Source organism: Perna viridis, chromosome 6 (genome assembly GCF_037379345.1).
Source record: "Perna viridis isolate PV_CMFRI_1.1 ecotype Kerala chromosome 6, ASM3737934v1, whole genome shotgun sequence".
Classification (NCBI taxonomy): Eukaryota; Metazoa; Mollusca; class Bivalvia; order Mytilida; family Mytilidae; genus Perna; species Perna viridis.
The window spans coordinates 44,717,559-44,737,646 of record NC_142450.1 but is presented as its reverse complement, the minus strand read 5'-3'; the positions used below and the strand labels follow the sequence as shown (position 1 = coordinate 44,737,646).

The 20,088-nt window shown below is 33.2% G+C and overlaps 1 protein-coding gene across 2 annotated transcripts; it reads left to right on the top strand.

Annotated features, from left to right (window-relative positions):
- The first annotated feature begins 5,361 nt into the window (after positions 1-5,361).
- On the top strand, positions 5,362-19,970 carry LOC148615201 (uncharacterized). Of its 2 annotated transcripts, XM_088589873.1 has the most exons (7): positions 5,399-6,279; positions 6,967-7,055; positions 13,076-13,127; positions 15,153-15,285; positions 15,835-15,970; positions 16,184-16,315; positions 19,758-19,970. In XM_088589873.1, the coding sequence occupies exons 1-7, from the start codon at positions 5,517-5,519 to the stop codon at positions 19,872-19,874; spliced, it is 1,422 nt and encodes a 473-aa protein (XP_088445999.1). In that variant the 5' UTR covers positions 5,399-5,516; the 3' UTR covers positions 19,875-19,970. The 2 variants fall into 2 exon arrangements, with proteins under 2 accessions (XP_088445998.1, XP_088445999.1); XM_088589872.1 differs by having other exon boundaries at positions 5,362-7,055.
- Positions 19,971-20,088: the final 118 nt, after the last annotated feature.

The following is a 20,088-nucleotide window of genomic DNA, read 5'->3' as shown; positions in this document are numbered from 1 at the left end:
CATTTTTTGGACCAATCACTTAGCTCTCTGAGGTCATGACCAATCACTGTCTCTATGTGTGATAAGTCACAATCAGAGTAGCTCAGAGACGTGTCGTCTGCAAATAGTCTACATAAGGACAAAAGATTTTCAGCAATATCATTGATCTATATTATGAATAACAGAGGACCTAAAACTGAGCCTTCAGGCACATCAGTTGTAACGTTGCAAGGTTGTGAAGACGATTGTTTGATTACTACCCTTTGTTTTCTATTGTCTAAATAACTTTGAAACCAATTCAATAAATTTCCACATATACCATATGACTTCATTTTATGTAATAACCCATGATGCCATACTTTATCAAAAGCTTTTGAAAAATCGCAAAACACAAAACAACTTACCTCCTTATTTTCTAAAGAATTTAATATACAATTATAAATTTCTATTAGTTGATGAACTGTTGAACATTGTGGAAGAAAACCAGACTGATATTCATAAATGAGCTTATTTCTTTGTAAATGGTTAAACACATGTTTATAAGCAATGCGTTCCATCACTTTTCCAACACAACTTATCAGGGATATTGGCCTATAATTAGATGGAAGAGAATTGTCTCCTTTTTTGAAGATCGCAATTACATCTGCAATTTTCCAGCTGGTGGGAAACTTACATTGTTCTAGGGATTTCTTAAATATAATTCTTAAAGGAATTGCTACTTTTTCGGGGCATATTTTCAACATTCTATGACTTATCATGTCAGGGCCAGATGCTTTATGGGGATCTAATATTTTTATTATATCTACGATTTCAGATTCATTTATTTCAAGTTCTGTTAAGAAAATATTTGTGTTTTCTTCAAAATCAGGAAGAGGAACATTCTCGTCCTCCAGAGAGGAAATTAGACTGAAGTATTTATTATGCAAATTACTTTTATCGTCGTCTCCGTATGCGATATCACCAATATTTTCGTCATTAATAATATTTTTAAGTGGGGGTATTTCACCAGAGCCCTTATGAGATTTTATAAGCATCTTCATTATTTTCCAATAAGTTTTTGAGTTAGCAGCATTATTGAGTACAATATTATCCAAACTTTTTTCGAATTTTTCTTTTAAGTATTTTTTAAGATTATTTACTTTGTTTCTTTGCTTTTTGTATTTATTAATGTCAGTTTCTCTTTTAGTTTTTAGGGCCTTTTTACGAAATCGGTCCCTTTTTCGAATTTCCTTTCTCAGCTGACTATCAAACCACGGTTTATCATTATTGCGTATCTGAACTAATTTTGTTGGGATACTCTCCCTTGCAATACCAATAAACCTTTGGAAAAAGGTTTTACACATATCATCGACATCCTCGGTGGTAGACAAAAGTTCGTCCCAATCAACATTGTCAAGTTGTGACGAAAAATGTTCGAAATTAATATTATCATATTTTATTTTTTTTTAATGATTTTTGTACATATCTTGGACATTTTAGAAATATTATTGGGGCATCATGATCACTTATTTCTGATGGTACTTTAAGTACATCTGTTAATGAATATTGAATTGTATCACTTATTAATACTGGGTCTAGCAGTGTGCTACTGTGATCAGTCACCCTTGTCGGTTTATCAATTACATTTTTAAATTGAAGAGATTCATTGTGTCATATAATCTATTATTGTGGAGCTTAAATAAATTCGAGAAAGATCACCAGTTATCACAATATTTTCGTTAAATTGGTAACTGTGCTCTATTGAGTTGTTTAGCCTTGTCCAAAAGTCAGCGTCCGTCCATTCTGGTCGATAAATACAACAGAGTAGAAAACATTGACCTTTACCTTTTATCTCTACCCATAATATTTCGTCAATGGGGTTTTCGAGTTCACCTTTTCGAATCATCGATATACCATTCTTTACAAAGATCAGTATACCGCCACCGGTATTGTTACGATCCTTACGGGTAATATTATTAGAAAAAGAATGGAGCTGCAAGTCATCATTATTGACACTTGGATCTAAGTGAGTTTCAGTAACTGTTACTATATCAAATTCATCTGTGAAATTTTCTAGAAAGTTGACCTTATTTCACAGACTACGGATATTGTTATTGCATATGGAGAATATGGATTCGTAAACACTAGAGGTAGATCCACTTTCCGAATTTGGACCCGGGTTTGTTTCAATATTGCCAATGATAAGGACGGGTTCTAAAACAAACAACAGGAAAATAATATTAATGTTGGGACTTAAGCTTTGGAGAATGCAAAGAGAGACGACGAGAAATGAACACCTAAAATTTGTAAGTAATATTTCTGTCATAGAATAATCATTACTTTTAGAGGTATAACAAACTGTCTTAAATGAATAATCACGAAGATTGAATATGCCAATAGCCGCCCTATATTGTTCAATACAATTACCCATTTGGTCTCAGTTTAAGAAAAATACACACAAGGAGGCGGCTAAACGGCAAAAAAAAAACAATATTATGCAACCACACACATCATCAGATTTCACGAAAGTAAAATTCAAAAAAGAAATACAAATTATAACTAAACAAAAATGAAAAAACACGGTTTGCATTGTAAATAAGTGTCGTGAAGCGTTCTTGGGAATTTGGATAATATTCTAATAACATCGTCGAAAAATAAATATACTTAACTTTTACTTTTACTACGGTTTTTGTGAAGGTACATACTATGATACTTTACAGTATTAGGTCTGACTTTAAATTATTATAAGTTGTTCAAATATAAATGAAAGACGCAGTTAATGTACAATGATTAATAAATTCAAAAGAACGAAAACAAACTTTTTCTTAAATCAAAGCCACTTGATAACTATAATATATTATTCTAGTAGTTCTTTTATTTTGATATAAATATTATATATATATACTTTACACTTCACAATTGGTTATTCAACTGACCACTATTTTTTTCAAATACCCGTAACATTGTGAGACGCCCCCTAATTTGACTAAAAGAGGCCATCTAAAGGATTGAAATAAACAATATTAAACCATAAATGATAAGTTTGTTTTTGTAAGATTGAAAGCATATTATTTAGTTGAAAATTTCATAAGTAGTTGATAAGCCTAACGATAATATATGAGATTGAAGAGATTAAAAAGAGCGAGGGAGAAATACCAACTGCCATTCTCAATGTCGATTAATTGTACACGTACATTTTTGATAGGTATTCAATGACACTACTTTCGATTGTGTATTGAAATCGATCAGTATTGTACGTCTAGTCATGTAACATTGAAAAAGGGTCAAGGTCTATACTTAAAGAGAACAAAAAGAGAGAAATAAAAATAAAGTGTGCTTAAATTGTTTTATGCGAAAATTTAGTTTTGACATGCTTAATAAAATGTGTTGAAATACAAACAAACACAGATAAGATGTTCGACCTACCACTATATTTGACTATATATATAAATGTTACCCTCCACTCCCTCAGTTGTATTGACCTTCATTGACTGAAATATTTTTACTTGTTGTTAGTGCATGCATTTCAATCATGGCAGTGAGATTGTTTTATTTCGATGGTAGAGGCCGTAGTGAAATCATTAGGATTGTCCTAGCTTATGCTGGAATAGAGGTCAGTTTAACTTAAACAGTATTCAAATAGAGTGCATGTGTGTTAGCTACACAGGTAAACATACACACATTTATGTTGCGCGCAATTAATTTCCTACCGTATTCCGTATGTCGTCGTCGTCGTCCTAGGACCGGTCATTATTTATAGGCGGCGGCGGGGACTGGTGCATTTCATATTCCCATAACTGTGTTTTATCCGATATATTTATACATTTGTTACGTTTGTAATTAACAAAAAGTTGGTGTTCTATCCGAGTCAGATATAAAAAAAAACATTTGTATTCCTATCAGTATGTAAGTGTGTATCAGTGGCCGTTCATGTCAAAATAGGGATATTTCTATCGGCTTACTTTCAACACTCCACCACCACGCTTTGATCCCCCAAGATATCATGGGCCTGTCAACAACGGACAGCAAAATATTCCACCTTTCCGTGGACCGCCGAACTTCGTACCACAATTTAACACTCCTAACGGACCAAATAACCGGCCTCTGCGTCCTCAAAATGGCAGATAGGATGGCGCTCACAGGAGACGAGCTGTTCCCCCCTCTGAAGAAAAGAATGATATTAACATTTTGTTCCTGAACGTATGTGGACTGAAGTCGAAACTCAATTGTCCAGAGTTTATCGAACTAGTTAAGTCTCATGATGTAAACATTTTTGTAGAGTCAAAAACAGACGAACTTGATGTATTAAATTTGCCAAATGGCTATTTATGTAATTCAAAAATAAGAACAAATTGTAAAAGAAAATCAGGTGGAATTGTGGTGATTTATCGAGAATATCTCAAACATTTTTTGAAATTCATTAAGTCTAGTTCTAATTTTGTTCAATGGGTAATTTTTTCATCTGATATTATGAAGTTGGATAAAGATCTTCTTCTTGGTTGTATATATTTACCACCGGAAAATTCCAAATATGCATCTAGTGAAGCATTTAATGAAATTGAGGATGAGATGCTTGACATCTTAAGCAAAAATAGTTGCTGTGTTTGTACGGTTGGTGATTTTAATGCAAAAACTAGACATTTGAATGAAGTAGTAATTCCTGATGATTCTCTCTTTGATATTTTGGATGACATAGGAGATGATGATGATTTTAGATCATATATCTATGATTTTGAAGAATTGAAAAAATTATATTTTCCTCTTTCGAGATTCTCAGAAGATATTTCACCTGCTAATAATTATGGTTACAAGCTAATTGATTTTTGTAAGAGAAACAACCTCTATATTGGTAATGGTAGATTAATGGGTAATGACTATATGATTGGTCAAAAAACATGTAAAAATGTGTCTTTAATTGATTATGTTTTATTGTCCTCAAGCGCTATTCCAATTGTAAAAATGTTTAATGTATTAGAGTTCAACCCCCTTTTCTCTGATGTACACAATGCTTTAGCCCCGTGCAGGTCCGGGTGTTAAAAGAATAGGCCTGCAGTAGCGCTAAGCTTGTCGTAAAAGGCGACTAAATAGTGCTCAGAAACCTAGCCGGGGGCTAGGCGCTCTGCCCACAGAGCAACTGGGATGTGTGCCCCAGGTGGTGGAATGGGGTACCCCTGGCGTGTTACATGCTGGGGTTGTCAGGCTATAATACGGAAAACCTGACCGCAAACCATAGTGGTGCACCGTGTTGGGAAAGATGCCACGTTCCTCGCACGTTAAAGAACCCTGCTGTGGTATTCGATAGGAGTAGGAACCTTTGCGCTCCGCCACAGGAGGCTAAATTGCCCGACCTTACCCATCCCCCCCTTTTTCCATTGGCAATCAAAATTTGTCGACCCTATTGTCCTTGTGTCCCATCCTTTTTTTTTCATTTCATGTTCATTTTATCATCCATTTCATGTTCATCGTCTGAATATAGCTGAAATATTGCTGCTCGGACGTTAAACCCCAACAAACAAACAAACAAACACAATGCTTTACAATTTACTTTCCACGCAACAATGAATAATTTTACTACACATTCCAACGATACACACCACGAACAAGCTACACGAATTCTTAGGTGGAAAACAAACAAAGAAAACCGGTTTGTTGAAGTAGTGCAAGATGACATTGAGACAATCAACGAAATCAATAAAAAATTAAATGACCTGAATGACGCTGGTCAAGATGGAAAAAACATAGTCAATGATATTGTTAACTCCATTGGTGGCCTGTTCAAAAAGGCAGCGACTCATGCATTTAGCAAGAAACACAACCACAAAAAATATGCAACACACAAAACATTTCAGGTTTGGTTCAATGGAGAATGTCATGAATCACGTCAAAAATTTCACAAGGCTCGCAATCGCTACAGCTTCATCAAAAACCTACACAACAGAAATGAGCTTAAAAAAGCGAGCAAGGAATACAAGCAAAACATGAATAAAGCATACAATAACTACAAACATAAAATGGAGGCTGAACTTAGAAAAACCTCCAAAACAAATCCTAAAGGTCTGTGGAAAATATTGAATAAATTAAAGCATAACAAAACATCAGACGAGGCTAATATTTCAGTTGATACTTTGTACAATTATTTTAAATCGTTAAATGAAAATCCAAATGATGATGATGAGTTTGACATTGATCAAATGATCGATCCAAGTATTGTAAATATGTTAGATTTTGATATAACTGATGACGAGATTATTTCTGCTGTAAAAAGTTTGAAAAATTCTAAAGCAGCTGCTGAAGATGGCATTGTTAATGAATACATTAAGAGTACGTTAAATTTGATGTTACCGACTTACAATAAGCTTTTTAACTATGTATTTGATACTGGTACAATTCCTAATGCCTGGCTCACAGGAATTATTAAACCTGTCTATAAAAACAAGGGTGATAAGAATGACCTAGATAATTATAGAGCAATTTGTTTAACGTCAAACCTTGGTAAAGTTTTTACCTCTATTATGAACACTAGACTTAATACATTTGCTGATGAGTTAGAACTTATAACTCGAGCACAAGGTGGATTTCGAAAGGGATTCTCTGTTCAAGACAACACTTTTGTTTTACACTCTCTTATATCTTTGTATCTTTCTTCTGGCAGAAAACTTTTTTGTGCCTTCATAGATTTCAAGAAGGCTTTTGATACAGTTTGGAGGGTAGGATTATATCAAAAACTATTAAAATCGGGTATAGATGGGAAGATGTTCAGATTGATATATAATATGTACTCAGATATTAAGTCATGTGTTCACTATGGAGAATCAAAAACTGATTATTTTACAAGTGAAATTGGTGTACGGCAAGGGGAGAAATTATCTCCCTTTCTTTTTTCCGTTTATCTCAACGACTTAGAAAGTTATCTAGATGATAATTCTTGTTCCAATTTACAATTCCTAGATTCTGTATTTTTTGATAGACTTGGTGAATATTTGAAACTTTTCATTTTACTTTATGCAGACGATACAGTTATTTTTGCTGATACGGAAGAAGAATTACAAAACTCACTTCGAGTGTTTGAATCCTATTGTACTTCCTGGAAACTTAAGGTTAATACTAATAAAACTAAAATTGTAATTTTTTGTAATAGAAGATGTCAATGTAATTTTCATTTTACCTTATTTAATGATAATGTAGAAAAGTGTGATTCGTACACTTATCTTGGGCTATTATTCAATTTTAATGGTCGTTTTTGTAAAGCCCGGGATAAACTTATTAATCAAGCTCAAAAGGCGATGTATGCTTTATACCATAAAATACGCAACTGGCACATTCCAACAGACCTTCAACTTAGATTATTTGATGCTCTAGTTACTCCTATTCTTACTTATTCTTCGGAAGTATGGGGCTTCGAAAATCTTTCAAGCATTGAGAAAATCCATTTGCAATTTTGCAAAAAGATACTTGGGTGCGGTCTTCAACGCCAAATATTATGATATATGGAGAACTTGGAAGATACCCTCTAGAAACTAATATCAAGTTGCGTATGGTTTGTTTTTGGTATAAGCTTATGATCAATAAAAATAAGCTTTCTGGAAAATTATGTGACCTATTATATAGTTTATACGCAAACGGTAATCGTTCTTTGAAGTGGATTAGCTTCGTAAAATCTATTTTTGACAATATTGGCATGAGTGAGATATGGGATAATGTAAACTTTTATACATTGAATGCTTTAAAAGATATTGTAAAACAGCGTCTTCAAGACCAGTTTATTCAGAAGTGGTTCTCTGATACTGATAATTCCTCGAGAGGGAAATATTATTCCAATTTCAAGACTGAATTTTGTTTTGAGCCATACCTTATACGTCTTAATGAAGCAAGTAGATTATATATATGTAAGGCAAGAACTTGTAATTTAAAAATCCCTATTGAGACAGGGAGATGGAATAGAATTCCAGAAAATGAACGAATGTGTACACTCTGTGGCTCAGATATTGGAAATGAACTCCATTACATTGCTCATTGCTCAAACAACTCAGTCACTGAAATACGAAATGAGTATATACCCTCCTATTACAGAACGAATCCTACCCCACATAAGTTCTACGGTATGTTGAAGTATTGTAACATTAAAGTTTTGACTCACCTTTCTATCTTTTTGCGAAAGGTTGAAAAGATATTGTCCACATCCAGGTAATTTTCATGAATACACTGTTCCAAAACACTGACCAAAATGTTACACAAATAAATTTTCGAGAATAATATCCTTTTTTATGTAAACCCATATATATATATATACAATGCACATCATAATATTAAATTTCATGAATTCCGTTAATTTCACTGTTATACACTTCTTTCTGTGGTACTTACGCATGTACCTGTATAACGTACGGTAATAAAGCTCATTAATTAATTCATCCATTAAAGGTGTGGTACCGCCCATCATACCCCTCTAGGTCACATGACTGATGGATAAGTAATTGATAAATTAAAAAGTAGTTTAATTTTTTTTTTTACTTTTTTTATTTTTTTGTAATCGGCGTGTTGTACTCATTTCGCTTCCTTGACTAAAATACTATAGGACTTCTAATCTGATAAATATCATACTAATCAATCATGTACTTTATTGTATTGTAAATTTGTGTGAATTCATTATTTCATTTTCGCTCCTGTAGCGCTGATCAAGCGCCTGAGTGTTTTCTTGAATAAAGTTTCTGAAAGTTTCTGAAAAACAAGTACTGGCTTACTTTTCAAAAGTATCGGCTTACTTATCAAAAGTATCGGCATACTTTTCAAAAGTAAGCCGATACAAAAACTTTATGCATAGTGAAAAAAGTAACGGCATACTTTTCAAAAGTATGCCGATACTTTTGACAGAGTTTACAGAGATGTGTAGCCAATCAAATCGATCGTATCTAATGCATTTGCATTTGCGAAAGTTTACAACAAAATTCTTGATTTGCACTGTGAATGCTCATTAACTTAGTTGTTGATATAATTATTTGCTGCAACGTTTTGTATAGAATTCTTTAGTATGATTTTTCATCACGTTCAATAATCGTATTCTCCCATCTATATCTCTGTTACTTGACACTATATCTGTTGCCCGACACGTTAAAGATGACCGATACAAGACATTTTGTATACACTTTTGGCATATTACTCAAGCTCAAAACTGCATTGCACATCACAGCTTTGAACACCATTAAAACAGACACATTCTGTCATTAAAACTGCATACACATATTAAGCAAACTTTAAAATTACAAGCAGTCCATTACCTATGGACTTTTAATTTTTCGTTCCACAAACCCCCCTGGTCATATACTTTGGTTTTATTATTTTTCTTTCCATATCAATAACGCGCATCTACAGTTTATTTTTTTCTTTTCCCAAAACGACCCCCTATCAACCTTTGGCGTATTTTTTTTTAATTTCCAAATTTCTCACTTGGTTTACTGCACCTGGTCTTGCTTTTCCTCGTACGTTAAACATTTATTTTTCTTTAACTTTTTTATGATTTTTGTATATTTTGTATTATCACTTAGTTCGTTATAGTTTCATTAGTATACATATTTTTTTCTTCCTTTATTTTGTTAGGTTATCAATTTCAATCTTCTAAATTATATAATATATTTAAACTATAAATTACAATATTAAAGCGGGATAAAGGGTCGACCATACAGAGTCACTGGGGTATACACAGGTCTTTAAACTCCTATCGTCGTCATCTCTGCTACTTGAATTTGAACGAAAGCCTCGCATAGATCATTTGTGTTGGTTTTCAGAGAAAGAAGAAATTTGCGGTGACTATGTTAAGACTTTTGGATAAGGATATAAACACGATAATAGATTAAATAAAGGAGACAACATTTTATACCATTATGGTTAATTGAATTAATGCAATACATCATACATGTAGGCACCAATTATTATAGCCCTTATTGCTACTAATAAAATGAGTTAATTATTACATGTCAGCCTTACTTGACTGATTCATAATTATACAATTAATTGTTTATTGTTTGCTATTGCTTCTTTAATTTGATCTTTTTAATTATTTATAGCTGAATTTTTAACTGTCACAAGCCCAAAGTGGGCAATCGATTTTATGTACAATATATAGAGAGATTGTTTATTTAATAAAAGGAAACGCTACTAATTTTAAAGTCTTCACTAAGCATCATTAATGACCTCCTGATGGGACAGACAGTTTATAGGCAGATCCCTGGCGTTCAAGCTATCGCGTGGTTTAGGTGAGAAAATGCTCAGATGTAACGGAACATTGGATTGGTTAATATCTAAAACAAAATGTAAGGCGTTACTTTTGAAAAGTAAGCCGATACTTTTGAAAAGTGTGCCGATACTTTTTTCACTATGCATAAAGTTTTTGTATCGGCTTACTTTTGAAAAGTATGCCGATACTTTTAACAAGTAAGCCGATACTTTTGAAAAGTAAGCCGGTACTTGTTGAAAGTAAGCCGATAGAAATATGTAAGCCGATAGAAATATGTAAGCCGATAGAAATATGTAAGCCGATAGAAATATCCCTATTTTGACATGAACGGCCACTGATACCAGCCACCATATACATTTTAACCGGTCCCTAGAAGAAATGCACAAATGGCATCGATCGACCACCATCTCTTTATAATAAATTAGCAAGGCATGTGCAATTGGGGTGTGTTCCCTGAACGCCTACTGGATTAAAACAACATCTCATTAGGTATAGGGATTAAGAGGCCTCTCAAGGGGTGTGTAATTATTAATTTACCTGTAAAATTACCTGTAATTGAAAAGTAGACATTCATAATTTAATAATGTGTAGTGATGGACTCTTCATTTTAGTATAACATTTATATAATTTTCTATATCTATATATAAAATAAGAATAAAATTGTAGATTTGCAATAAACTATAATTCATAATTTCATATAAATAAATAAAAGCTAACAACATTATTCATGATGTTTAAAAAATAAAAGAAAATTTAATATTTTGCAATAATTATTTTCTGGAACTTAACAAGCTGCCTGTAATTGCTGTCTAGTGATTCGTGTTCATCATGTCAGCTTATGTGAACAGCACAAGCTCTAAAGTTGTATAAAGGGGACTGAAAAACAGCTGCTCACAATGCGATCAAAGATGTGTTTCCAGGCGTACATACTAAGGGATGTTTCTTTCATTACGCACAGGCCATCTGGAAAAAGACACAAGCCAGTGGACTACAAATACCGTACCGAGACAACAATGATGTGAAAACGTTAGTGAGACGTGCTGCTATTCTTCCTCTTATACCCATGGACGCCATTGAGGATGTTTGGTTCCAGGTTCTTGAAGACCGTGACGATGCCAACATCACACAAATAACTCAGACTTTTACAGATTATGTCACAGGGCAGTGGGTGGAAGGAGACCGAACACGTTGGAACCACTTTGGAACACAAGGACCCAGAACCAACAACAACATCGAAGGGTGGCACAGCAAAATAAAGAAGATGACGCAACAAGCCCACCCCAACATATTTACTGCAATTAAGATGTTTAAAGATGTTCAAAATGCCAACGACATCAACAGAATACAGAGAGCAGCCGGTGGAACTACCAGACCACGCGCCAAGAAATACATGAACATCGACCGCCGTCTCGCCACATTGAAGAACCGTTACCAAACAGGAATCATAGATTTAATGACATATTCTGACTCTGCTTCCGAACTTCTTCACCTTGCTTGAACATTTCTAAGAACTTAAAAAAATGTGATTCATGTTTTCATTTGTGACATTAGTGCTGTACTGTGATATCTGCTTAGAATAATTATGTTGTTACTTGTTGGAAATTCATGTTTTATATTGATATTTATATTAAATTACTTATAACATTTGGATAACATGAAATTGAAAACAGTGGAATAGTGCTGTACTGATAATGTATGTCTGTATGTCATTTATTGTTATAACTTTATGTTGTATGCTTATTTATATTTCATATGACATTTAATGAAATAAAATTGAAATCTTACATTTAGTCTTTTATAATTATAATAAAAATATATTTCATAGGTGAAAACAACAAATGTAAAATTGAAAAAATATAGCCATATTATCATCAATAAATTAATAATATTTTATTATTTATTTTATTATTTTTATATATAATTATAAAATAAATAAATTTTAATCTTTGATGATAATATTTGTATATTTTATATTTGTATATTTTATATTTGTATATTTTATATTTTTTTGGTTGTCATCTATTAGATATAGATGTGTAGAATTTGACATAAATTCACAAAAAATACATGTAACTTTAATTGTATGCCCCTTTAGATGGCCTCTTGATCCATAAAATTAATGACATGTTGTTTTATTCCAGTAGGCGTTCGGGGAATAAATCGCAATTGGCTTCATTACGTAATCGTTACAGTACACAAGTCATAACTTTTTCCCAAATGAACAACTGTTACAAATAAAGAGGACAGAGAAATCAGGAAGAAATTAACTAATCTATATTACAATCAGTATAGAGTACGTAAGTATTTTCAACTTGTTTTGTCCGTTGTTCTTCATTTTCGTTATAAAAGAGAAGGACGATTCAAATATAATTATTCCCTACTTGCGGAGCTCGGGATGCAGCCATATTTTATCCTGGTTTTGCAGAGTTACCTCCTGTAAGAGCAGGTGTAATTTCGAAGTGTCTCTTATTGATGTTCGGATTCGGATGCAGAAAAAAGAGATAACTCGAATGAAAATGGAATCCCCAGCAGACAAACACAATGGTGTTTCTAAAATTTACAGGGTGTTTTGTTGGTATGTTACATAAGGATGATTTTCATTTGTATCCCGGGTAAAGAAAATTTATGGCAGGGTCAGTAGAACGAGAAATTCCCTTTTGACATTCGAGATTTTCTAAAGTATCGTCGATATCGGATGGAAAACCTTACGTGTTCCGAATAGACACCTGCTCCAAAGGGAGATAAATGTTGACAAACTGTTGGTCCGCAAGTCGGGAATAGTAATTACTTGCATTGAAATCCTTAGACTAAAGCGGGTAAAATACAACTCTTCAATGCCGCCTATGTTTATAGGAAGTGGATGATAAAAGACGACTTTTTTTTTAGTTTGAAGAGACAGATTTTACATCAAGAGAACAATGGGAGACATTCAAGAAAGGTAAAATCAATTCATGTATAAGCGTAATTTATATGACAATCACACTCTGCGTGTTTCAACCATCCATTTGCTATAGTCTACTTTTGTATTTGCTTTTGGTCTCTCTACCAAGGACGATGATTGTGATTTACCGTCTATGTACTGGATTCCTAAACTTCACAAGAATCCATACAAACAACGTTTCATAGCTGGATCTGCAAACCTCTTTCAAAACTTTTAACTTCTATACTCACTACTGTCAAAGAGGGTCTACAGTCCTACCACAACACTTGTTACTCCCGTGGTGGTATTAATTCAATGTGGATCCTGAAAAATTCGAAAATCTTTTGGAGACAATCAGTTCAAGACTATTATCTAAATATAATAGCATTAAAACCTATGATTTTTCAACACTGTATACTTCTATTCCCCATACTCAGTTAAAATCCCGACTTAAAAACATTATACATCATTGTTTTTCCAAAAAGATGGTACACCTAGATACAAATATATAGTTCTTGGTAGAGATTCCTCATACTTTGTAAGATATAATTCCAAATCATCTTCCAAATATACAGAGGAAGATGTTTACAAAATGCTGGAATTTTTAATCCACAACATATTTGTCCAGTGTGGTGGACGTGTTTTTCAACAAACGGTCGGCATTCCAATGGGAACAAATTGTGCTCCTTTACTTGCTGACCTATTCCTTCACTCTTATGAGGCTGACTTATAGCTGATCTGATCATAAAGAAATAATAACAGCGGTACGAGTTCGAGTCCCGCGGAAGGAAGGAAAAAAAATTTGCATTGCAAATTTGGCAGTTCTAACATCGTTGGGAATATTTCAGACCTTTATATATATATATATATATATAGAGAGAGAGAGAGAGAGAGAGAGAGAAAGAGAGAGAGAATTCATGTTTCATTTATATATATATATATAGAAAGGTTTGAAAAATTCCCAACGATGTTAGAACTGTCAAATTTACGATGCAAATTTTTGGTCGTTCCCTCCGCGGGACTCGAACTCGTACCGCTGTGACATCTATGGCAACACCGCCTGCACAAAGTCCATCGCCCTAGACCACTCGGCCAGCTAGGCTATATAAAAACATAGCTTTCGCTGGCCGGGTCAGGTTTCCCTTAAATATGCCAAATGAATGACCTCAGCTTTTTTAAAAAGTTAATCTTGTCGAGATATGATCGATTGAAAGAATTGTTTTAAAGAGACATACATTGATAACTTACAACCTTGGTTCCCTTGATTACTCTTAAAGAAAAGGATGAAATCCTTAGCAGGGTTATCTGCGTATAGAACATCATGATGTCTACATATTAATTAAGTATGGTTATGATGTCCTAAAAAATGAATAGGGAGCCATGTTGGCCTATGAAGGGGAGATAAATTCTATAACAGATAATGAAATCATTAATAGAGTCATCCAGTAAAAGTTCCAAGTGAGGTCTATCGATTGTCCAAATTTGGTAATGAAATCTTGAAAGATGACGAAACAGGGCCATGACAAATAAATGTTGGAAGAAGACAAAAACAGACGAAAAACAACGTCTTTCCCAAATATTATAAGAGCATTTTACAGACTAGTCTAAATAGCGACTGGAAGAACTAGCAACTTAAAGGAATAAAATATAAAAAAAAGAAAACATGTAGAAAACATAGTAAATTCATAAACAATCGTAGTTCCACCAATAACTTGTAGCATGGGCCATGTTTACCTGCAAACAAATGTTTTCTGCAAGAACCCACCTTTCTGGCATAGTGGAAGAAAACTTAATATTTTGTACACGAGTATATTCACTCTTTGTAAAGCTATTACGCTGTACTGATTAAATCAGATTTAGACTAACCTGTACTTGAGGTGGAGATTGATACATATCATAATCGGCAACAGGTCCTAATCGACATTGTTGACTTGGCTATTGTAAGTTACTTAAACTATGATAAACTGGAATCTGTGAATATGTAAAATGTTCGCAAATGATTTCAGTGATCACGTTACAATTGTGGTCTAATCTATATTTCAGAGGGAAAGGCAACATTTAACCAGGTCCCACTACTAGAAATCGATGGTATGAACCTGTCTCAAGCCAGCGCTATAGTTAGATACATTGGAAGGAAATGCAACCTGTTTGGGAGCAATGAGAAAGAGTCAGCTATGTAAGTGGGGAAAACATAAGGTAGAAAAGTACCCAAGTTCTTTTGACTTATTTTTTTTTATTTAAGAAGGGTACGAGGGCACTTTCAGAGTTCAACATGATCTGTTAATTGACATAATCTTATCTGAATATGTTGCTACTATGAGAATCCGCAAGCGTGTCAATCGGATCCAATCGGAACTACTCGGCCATTTCCGCTGCACTAGAAAATAACGTTTTTCTTTTGTGTAACCCGTCTACCCCGGACTTGACATTTTATGAGCAACTCGGCGGTTGTTTCTAGAAAAGCAAAGGACGCTTACCCTACCGGTGCACTTGGTCCATGCTCCCAGTTTTTAGTGGATTCGAGTTGCTCATTTGCTTTTGTTACTTTGTATGTATGATTTTAGTTACTTTATGTTCTTTGTTGTGAATGTCTGTTTTCCATGTCTGGTCTTTGTCCCTGGATTACATTCTTTTGATTACCACTATAACCTTGGTTCTCTTGATTACTCTTTATATATATATATATATATATATGATATAAGTTTTTATTTTGTTTTTCTAAAAGAATTGATAGTTACTATGAGGGAACAAGAGATTTCTATAATGCAGCTTTCCTGGGCATGGGGTTTGTAGATGAAAGTGAGTGTTTACAAAACGCAAAGAACGTGTTGTTACCGAAATACTTACCAGCTTTTGAAAAGGTTTGTAAACATGTGCAGAATATGTGCACTAATATAATTCAGACAATGCTTAAAAAGCTTCAGTGTGTTCTATTTTTAACATATTTGCCTAATACCATAATTTAAAGTAGCACAGAAGACAATCACATGTTTTGTCAGTTTTTTCGTTTTTTTATTCATTATTATGATACTTATTAAACAAACCCTAATCCTCTACTTCAATATACATTGTAGATTTTACAGTCACCCTGCAAATTCCTGACCAGTGATGTGATTAATATTGCAGATTTAGGGCTCCTAGAAGCTCTGCTGGCTATTGAAGAGTTTTTAGGAATAGAATCACTGGATAGATACCCAAAATTAAAGGTAAAACAAATCTTTCAAATAGCCAATTATCAGTAAACTTCAAGAAACTCTATATGTCATACTTCAGACTCAAGTTACACATATAATGAAGTGATATATATATATATCACTACCTGTGACCTATTAAAATTTCATGGATAGTAAATAAAGATCTTGAACATTGTGTTATAGAGACACATGTTTTTTTGCTGATCTTGAACTTTGTTTTAAAAATATTAAACTAAAAGTATTTACAATCACTGTAATGAAAAGAAACTATACAATACAGGAAGAACTTGATGTTTGATGATTTCTACGACATGCAAATTCAAGTCGTGGAACAAAACACGATCTGGTGCGATCTACAGAGAATGAAGCGGAAGGGATTTTGGATAAGAGAACTCCATGTTTTACATACAAACAGAATGAATATCAAAGTACTCATATACTGGATCAATTTATATCGATCGTTTGAGTTTTTACGCCTCTATTATTCGTCATATTGCAAAAGCATGGAATGAAAGGAAGTACGGGAATTGAATTCAAACTATCTTAACAAAAGCTTATTGTTATAAATGGTTATATTAAACTTTTTGTTTTATGATTTAAATTCGCCATTCTGATTACGAAGGACATTTAAAAAACACACGCACTAAAATTTATAATGCATTGTAGCAGTGCGCCAGTTTGCGTAACATTCAGATTCGATATCGGTTTACATTGAACATCTAGATAAATGAACACGAAACTCTCCAACATAGTGCATAATTGAACTACAAACTACTTGCTGGTCATTTCCAGTTTTTTTTATATTTTCAGGTGAAATTCAATTTATCGACCCCAGGTCGAAACTTTTAAATCATTCAATATCAAGCCATAAATAATTGAAAAATGATATCCTTCGAAAGGTGTTCCTCTCAACTATCTGCATTTCTCAGTTGATAAGCTTCATAGCTCAAGTGCTACAGGCTATGTCATAGGCACCCATGTGTCATGTGAAAGCAGTTAGTTTCTGGGCAATTAGTCCAGACACACATACATTCACATAAATGATAAAGTATTCCAATATAATCACATGGGCTTGCTTCCACTATCAAATATACAGCCCGACTAATATATAACACGAAAAGGGGGATCCCAGATTTTGGGGGTAACTCGCTTCAACCCTCCCCCTAAAGAAAAAAAAACTAGAACATAGTTATTACTATTTACTGCTCTGCAACCAATCTAATAATAAACACAGGTATCACCACCAAATACTTCTTATTATATACAGCGGGCTGATAGTAGGAGCAAGCCCCTGTAATATAAATTCACCAATCATGCCTGGTGCAGAAAACATTAGTCATGCACATTTAGGGTCTTGAACACCTACTGTTCTATAACAATAACATACTCATGGCCAAAATAGCCAAATATAATGATTATTGCAAAAAGCAATAACACCAGACCAAAAATGACACAATTCCCGAGAAATGCATTGTCGAAATTCCTATGGCATCTTCTATGCAGTTTCATTTTTATTTGCCATCTCCAGTCTTCCGATTTCACGAGGCGGTAACCGTAATAAAAATTAACGATATTGTGGATGATACGCCAGGATGGTTTCGGAAGTTATGCAATCCTTTTGTAACAAAATGGTCAAAAGATGAGCGGCAAATAAAAGCCCGAAACCCCTTTCTTTATACATGTTTCTTGATCGGAACCACTGCCCTTTTTATTCGTCGGAGCCTGCATGAGATATCTGAAGACAGTGCCAGTTCTTCCAATTGGTACTCAGCATTCCTCTTTATATTCCAATTCTATTATTGAAAACTACAATCTTGCAGGGTTTCCATTCCTAGATAAACATCAAATGGTTTATTATGCGTTTGGAAATAAATATGCAACTTGAATATATCAACACTGAACGACTTGTTAATTGGCGCCAATAACTACAAATTGAAATTCATATATTAGAAATAACTACTAAGTGGACCTTACTATCTGCATGTGAACCTTAATTGGGTATACCAGTGGGACTACTTCCCTGCGGCTGTGTAAGATAATTACAGATGCTATCAGGCTTTACAAATCTAAAAGCTCTGGCGACTGCTATATAAATACTAATCTTCGATTAAATTCTTCCTGTTTTGTATAGTTTCTTTTCATCCCAGTGTTTGTAAATATTTTTTAGTTTTATATTTTACACACAAAGTGCAAGATCAGCACAAAACATGTGTCTCTATAACAATGTTCAAGATCTTTGTTTACTGTCGATAAAATTTTAATACGTCACAGGTACTCACCTAACAGGGTAGAGAGTTGTGTTCACTGATCATTTACTTTAAGGTTCAACTAAAGTCAATATCTAGGACATTCCTTAATGAAATGTTTTCATTCATAGTTTTAATAATACATTAAATTTAACACTGAAGCATTGCTAAATGCTTCTTTATATGTATATAACATACAAGCACAAATCAAACTTAGGGAAAAATATTTTATATCTTCTATATAACATTAACAACAAAAAATGTAAACAACATATTTTGAATAAATCTATAGCTGTCAAAAACAATATTTGAATTTTGAAATTCATATAGTTCTGTTCCTAAATGTATAATGCAGTGTAAGCTAGCAATAATTTGTGACAAATTGCTAGATTTGAATGAAAACTTCAATATTTTATGTTTATTGGTGTTGGTGTTAAGCTGCATCATGGTATAAAATATTGCAATTCATCAAAATTTACAGAAATGACATTTTTTTAAAGAAAATTAATGCTAGCTTGCACTGCATTATTTATTTGTAGGAACAGAACTTAATGAATTTCAGGCTTCAATTCTTGTTTTTCACAGCTGTAGGTTTATTCTAAAACATGTTGTTAACATTGTTGTTGTTTATATGATATAAGAAGTAATAACACATTCTTTCCCAAGTTTGACTTGTGTTTATGCGTTATATACATATAAGGATGTATTAAGCAATGTTTTAGTGATAAATTTAATGTATTGTCAAAACTATGAATGAAAACATTGAACATATTTTATTGCATAATGAGCAAAGGGATTGGACAGAAGTTATTTCAACTCTCCCATATTACATGAATAAGTAACTACATTAATATGTAGCATGCATCAACGATAATAACTACGCAATGTACAATTGAACAAAAAACAAAACAAACAAGTAATACAAACATACATAATAGAAAGTGTTGGATTACGGCTTCCCATTTGACATTACTTATACTCTGTAAAAATAGTATGTTCAATATTGAAATGATGGTTTCAATTTTATCGGCAGAACTAATTTTTTCAGTTTGATGAATGAAACGATATTTTCAAATGAAACGAAGGAGTATTTGTATTAGAGGTATAACCTCTGTGTTTTAATATTCTTCATCAATTTTATTCCATAGTAGTGGATAATTTGCCTACATATATAGTCAGAAATATTTAAGTGCAATATTTATTTACAGGAATATTACCAGCAGCTTAAATCAACAGATAAGATAGCATCATTTCTGAAAGGTCCAATTAGGAAAAAGAAAAATGATGAAGCTTACGTGGCTAATGTTAAAAAGATTTTGTATTAGTAGAATTTTCTTTACATTTCCCTAAAAACTCTTTTTAAATATAATACAAGCTTGGTACAAACATTCGTTTTGATCTTGTATAAACATAGCATGTGAGTATTTGTATTCTTTTTAAGTCGATAATATTGTTAGCGACTTCTTGCATTCGTAATTTCAGTACTTAATACTCGCATATGATTTGCATAAATATGTATTAATTCGCCACGTAATGCTG

What these genes read in the sequence shown, in the direction of transcription:
- LOC148615201 (XM_088589872.1), top strand. Translation starts at nt 5,517, where the DNA reads ATGAATAATTTTACTACACATTCCAACGATACACACCACGAACAAGCT. An exon ending in ACTTACCAGCTTTTGAAAAG is followed by an intron (nt 15,971 to 16,183) that starts GTTTGTAAACAT and finishes TATACATTGTAG; the next exon opens with ATTTTACAGTCACCCTGCAA. An exon ending in ATAGATACCCAAAATTAAAG is followed by an intron (nt 16,316 to 19,757) that starts GTAAAACAAATC and finishes ATTTATTTACAG; the next exon opens with GAATATTACCAGCAGCTTAA.